The sequence below is a fragment of the Humulus lupulus genome, chromosome 7 (assembly GCF_963169125.1).
Source record: "Humulus lupulus chromosome 7, drHumLupu1.1, whole genome shotgun sequence".
Classification (NCBI taxonomy): Eukaryota; Viridiplantae; Streptophyta; class Magnoliopsida; order Rosales; family Cannabaceae; genus Humulus; species Humulus lupulus.
Genome location: NC_084799.1, coordinates 175,858,801 through 175,864,972, shown reverse-complemented (window position 1 = coordinate 175,864,972; position 6,172 = coordinate 175,858,801). Strand labels below are relative to the sequence as shown.

The following is a 6,172-nucleotide window of genomic DNA, read 5'->3' as shown; positions in this document are numbered from 1 at the left end:
ATTGAAGTAATTTTACTTGACAAAAATATAAATAATACTTATAAAGTTCATCGTCAGATATATTTTAAATGAAGACAATGTTAAAATTGAAAAATATCACACAATTTTTTTTAAAAATAAAATAAAAGGAGAATTCAAGTCAAAATCTCTAATCTATTTCTAATTTTTCTACATTTTTTATTCTATTTTATTTGATTTATGATTATTAAATAATTTAAAAAAAATAAAATATCTAAAATCATCAATAACGGCAATACGTCTTCCATAATTCTTTTTAATATTTATTAATAACTAATTTTCTAATAATTATTATAATAAATCAATCATATATAAATTCACATTTATCTTAAAGATTTTCCAATTCATGATAATCTTTTTATTGTTTCATATTTCAAATTCAAAATTTTGAATATCTTAATTTATTTATATATAACTAGTTTTTAATAATTATTATGATCAATAATCATATATAATTGAGATTTATTTCAAAATTTTCCATATTTATTTCAAAATTTTGACATTTCAAATTTAAAATAAAAATATTTTTATTTATATTTAAATAAAATATTTATGAATAAATAATTTCTTAATAATTTATAATAATAAATGAATCATATATAAATTGGCACTTATCTTCAAGATTTATTATTTTGATACTTCAAATTTAAAACCAAAATATCTTAACAATTAAAAATATCAACATGTATACACATGATATTAATTTGATTAAGAACATTATTAATTTAATTAATAAAAATATTTATTTAAAAAAATGAATGATTATGCAAAATATCATGATTTATAAATTTTCTACCTTAAAAATATAAAAATCTTAAGAAATTTATATAATAAACAAAAACGTAAAGCGTATAAAATAATATTATTATTAAATAAAAGCACACGTACAACATGTGGTTTGAATTTTATTTTTGGCACTTTAATTATTCAGAATTTCTCGAAAACCTGCAGGAGGTTCGCTATATAATGAACATTATCATGAAAAAAAATTACGGTCAAGACGCCCTTACGTATCCATATAAGGAGCATGTTGTACGTTTATGGTGAAAATGAATCACTTACACATAGTATCCCCAAAAAATATTTAAAAATATATATTTTTTAATCTTTATAAAAAAACTGCGCGAAGTACGGCTATGTTTTCTAGTATTATCATATTGTTAGTAAGTTTAGTGTTTTAAGTTTTATAAATTTTTTTAAACTTAGTGTTGTCATTTCACACTATTTAATAAAAAGTAAATGTATAATTCTACATATATTTTATACATTTTTATATTACATAATTGTTTTATTATTTTTAAAATTTTATTTTTAGTGTATGAAATATTTTTCAATTTTTTTTAAGCACGTCATTTCTTAGATCAACTTATTTAGGGTTACCATTAGGGATAATATGTTACAATCAGGGTGTGGTCACTTGTTACCATCAAAGTAACTTATTATGGTTACCATCAGGATAACCTGTTACCATTAGAGTAATATGATATTTGTGTTTAATTTATGAGTAACATATTACTAACATTTAATGCAAATTGAGGTAATTGATTACTATGCAACATAAAACTAAGAAAATGATAAACGATTAGTTTTGGTACTCATGTTTAGTTTCTAAGTATCCAGTTACTTATATTATTGCAAATATGAGTGCCTGGTAACTAAGGGTGCACAAGGATTAAATATGTCAGATTTTGGATTATCAGGTTTCGATTTTTGTAAAACGTTACCAAAGCCCTTCCAAAAATATTACGATATGCTACAGGTTCAATTTTAATTGATAAATATCATTTTTAATACATACAATTTTATTGTTATCACTTTCATAAATTTAAAATGTTAAGCTTAATTATGAGGTGTTGGACCACTTAAATTTATTCATCATTAAAATATTAAAATTATTTACATCATATTTTTTAAAATAAAAGAGGCATTGACATTTTCCTTCAGAATTGTTATTTCATTAAAATTTATAGTTTAAGCTTCGAACCACTCATTATCTTATATCCAATTTAAATTCTTAATAATTATCTTATACCCAATTTAAATTCTTAAGAATAAATAAGATTTTTGCCCCTTGAGACCATCTCCTATGAAAGATGCAAATTTTGTGTCAAATTTAACACAAAATATGAGTTAATGCTAATTTGGCTCAATATTTGTAATTGTGCGTCAATGCACAAGATGCAAATTAACACAAAAAGTCAATATTTCACTTAATATTTATTGAGAACTGTTGGACCCAAAATATTCGACCCAAAGACATTTCTTCATTTTTAATATGCTCAAAACAGATCGTTTTGATCTACAGAGGCTCCGAAGATAGAAGCCACGGGTCAGAGGCGGTCTATGCCTCTGACCTCTGCGTATTTAATTAAAACCAATGCATCTTGGGGGGAAATTCAGTTATTTCCCTCCCCAATCAGGGGTTCAGTTTAACCAACTAATCACCCCACATTTCTGTTCTATAAATACTGAATTCTTATTCAAATAAAGGGATCGAAAAATTTGACTTAGGCATCAGAGTGTCTTTCTTGCAGGTACCCCCGACGAATCAACAATTGTCAAAGCGATCATCACCATTAGAGAAGGATCGGAAGATTAGCATTCGTCAGCAGAAACCTCCAGATATAGAAAGATAAAATTGTTGCTTCAACAAATTGGTGCCGTCTGTGGGAAACCTGTTCCTTTTTCAACCACTTCGTCAAATCAAGAACTCTTTCCTTGTAATCAAGATCTACTTGAAACCTTGGAGCCATGCCGCCTAAGAACAACGGAGCACCGGGTACCGTCGCCCAGGTCGTCCCACTGACTGATGTGGGCGACCAAATTGACAGGATGTGTCGCCTGCTGGAGGCTAGCTAGCAGCGATCCGACGAAGCCATTAGGACGCTGACCGAAGCTCAGGCCAGGCTTGAAGCAGAGATCGCCGAATTGCGAAAGTCTAATGAAGCTACGTGCAGGACCCAAGACAACAAGAATCTCGACCTTGGTAGACCTGAAGCTCCGATCGTTCAGATCGACTCCCCTCGGAGAAGCACACACCACATCAGAGAAGGGTCCCAGGGTCCCCTAAAACCCTCCCCGACCCGTCTTCACCAGGGGGCGAGGAGAGGCGGACGGTACACTGTGAGATGCATGCGCGAGCCGGTCCAGAGCCCATAAGAACAACCCAACTAGCCGCCGAGAGTGGGCCTCAGCAGACCCCACAACGGGTCGTGCAAGACTCACCAGCCGAGGACCGTACCCCCTCCATCCGGTTCTTGGACAATTGGAAAGAAGAGATGATGCGAGAAATGATGCAGAAGTTTTCGGATGGAAGGTCTGCTCACACTACTGAGCACATGGATTTGGTATCAAGAACCACTGAGAGGTCGTCCTTTGCAGAATGGATCCAGAACGAGCCCAAACCGTGGGACTTCATAATCCCTCCTCTACCCGCGTTTAATGGAAAGGGAGACCCGCTCAACCACCTGTTCCAATTTCAACAGAAGATGGCCTTGGAAGCCAACAATGAAGCCATACAGTGCAAAGTTTTCTCCACAACTTTCTCTGGGCTAGCCCTGTTGTGGTTCAAATAGTTAAAACCTGGTTCTGTCAACAGTTTCGGTGATCTCCGCGGAGCCTTTCTCCAACAGTATAATGCTAACCGCGAGGCACCAAGAACGATGGCAGATCTCTACCGAATCGAGCAAGGGGAAAATGAACATCCAAAATCATACCTGCAACGTTTCATCGACCTCGTACATCAGATCCACGATGTCGAACCAGTCACCGTGGCTAACCTCTTTGTTAAAAGCTTACAGGTGGGATCTCTCTTACACGAAAACCTCACCATGACACCACCTCATGACATGGTTGAGATTCAGATTCGTGCCGAGGGCGTCTTTAGGGTCCTGGAATTTCGAGAGCGTGCACAGAAGAAATCTGCACTTATCTCCACTCCACCAGCAAATAACCTTCCTCCCCCACCTGCAAGGGACGACAAGAGGAAGAGACAAGAAACTGATCACATGAAAGAAGGGAAAAGGCCAAAACCAAATCGAGACCCACCACGATACCCCTCTTTCGAATACACCGTCCTTCAGGAAGTCGTTTATGAAGAAAACAAAGATAGGCCCATCTGGCGTGAACCATACAAAATTACCACTCCTCCTGAAAGAAGAGAAAAAAACAGGTTCTACCTCTTCCACAAGGATCATGGCCATACAATCGCCGAATGCCACAACCTACACAATCAGATCTAGGCCCTCATGAGAAGTGGACGGTTAACCCAGTATATTAAACGGACAAGTAGACCCGGCACCTCATAGCCCAACACTGCTTCTACCCCAACACCACCAGTGGCAGACCCCCTGCATACGGCCACCACGAGCTCACAAGAGCCTCTCAAGAAAATCCCCATGATACACGGGATCGTGGAGCTCACCGAGGAACAAGAGCAGGCAACCAAAATTCACAGGAGGATGGAGGAACGGGTGAAGCGATACAGATCATTAGGCCACACAGTCAACCTTGTCACTTCGGAGGACAGACGCTATCTAGCCTCTGCTATCACCTTCATCGAAGATGACTTGCGGGGAGTGCACCTGCCCCATGAAAACCCTCTAGTCATTTCGCTACAGGTCGACCATTGCCAGCTGGGGAGAGTTTTAGTCGATGGGGGCAGTGGGGTTGACATTCTCTTCTGGGAAGCCTTTCAGAAAACGGGACTCAAAGAAAATCAGATCAGGACCTCTGCTGCACCAATTTTGGGATTTAACAACCAGAGGGTATACCCAAAGGGTGTTGTTCGATTAACCTTGGTAGCCACAGAACGAACCTTGCCTGTGGACTTCCTCATCGTGGACTCCGCCACAAGCTACAATGCCATCATGGGAAGAAGTTGGATCCACAGAATGCAGGGAGTGGTCTCAACTTTGCACCAAGTTATGCGGTGCCACTCACCCAACGGGTGGTATACAATCGACATAAAAGGGTGCCAGAAGCAAGCCAAGAAATGCTTCCTTACTCTGAAAGAAATAAATGATTCTGGCACCTCCTCTCCTGAAGACAACCCCAAAAAATAGCAATCAAAGCATGTCTCAAAGGCATAGATCTAGAGGAAGATTGCGAAAAGCCCCAGACCACCCTCGATGATCTAGAGGAAACCTGTATAGATGATGCTGACCCATCCAAAATAGTACTGGTAAGCACCAAACTTCCTGAAAAAGAAAAGCAGGCCCTAATCCAATTCTTCAAAACCAGAATTGGAACCTTCGCCTGGTCTCCACATGATATACCAGGAATAAACCCCTCTGTCATGAATCACAACCTCAATATATCGAACAGCTTCCCACCCGTCAAGCAGAGGCAGAGGAGGTTTGCTCTCGAAATCAACCAGGCCATCCAAGAAGAGGTACAACGAATTCTGAGCATAGAAGCAATTGAAGAATGCCTATATCCTAGTTGGCTAGCCAACCCTGTAGTGGTCCCAAAGAAAAACGGGGAAAAGAGAGTGTGCATAGACTACACCAACTTAAACAAAGCATGTCCTAAGGATAGCTACCCTCTCCCGAAGATTGATAAGATGATAGACGCCACGACAGGTTTCGAAAGAATGAGCTTCCTCGATGTCTACTCGGGATACAATCAGATCCCAATGAAGGCAGAAGATCGAATCCATACAGCTTTTATAACAGAATGCAGCTTGTACTGTTACAAAGTTATGCCCTTCGGACTAAAGAATGCAAGAGCAACATAACAGAGGCTGATGCACAAACTGTTTTCCTCATTGCTTGGGAGAAACATGGAAGTATATATCGATGACACGGTCATCAAATCTTCGCAAAGTTCTTCACATGTGGACGATTTAACTGAATGCTTCAACATCCTCGACACCTATAAAATGAAACTAAATCCAACTCAGTGTGATTTTGGGGTGTCCTCTGGCCAGTTCTTAGGATATGTGGTCAGCCAGAGGGGCATCGAGGCCAATCCAACCCAGATTGCATCACTTTCAGAGGTCAAGGAACCTAGAACCGTCCGGGACATCCAGGCTCTGACAGGCAAAATTGTAGCATTAAGCTGGTTTATATCACGCATGTCCGATCGTTGCCAGCCTTTCCTGCAATGCATCAAGAAGTCTACCAACACCATCTGGGGGACAGAACAAAATAAA

General features: G+C 38.1%; 1 protein-coding gene across 1 annotated transcript; it reads left to right on the top strand.

Moving 5' to 3' along the window:
* The first annotated feature begins 4,415 nt into the window (after positions 1-4,415).
* Positions 4,416-5,081, top strand: LOC133792386 (uncharacterized). The gene has a single exon (XM_062230287.1). The coding sequence runs from the start codon at positions 4,416-4,418 to the stop codon at positions 5,079-5,081; it is 666 nt and encodes a 221-aa protein (XP_062086271.1).
* Positions 5,082-6,172: the final 1,091 nt, after the last annotated feature.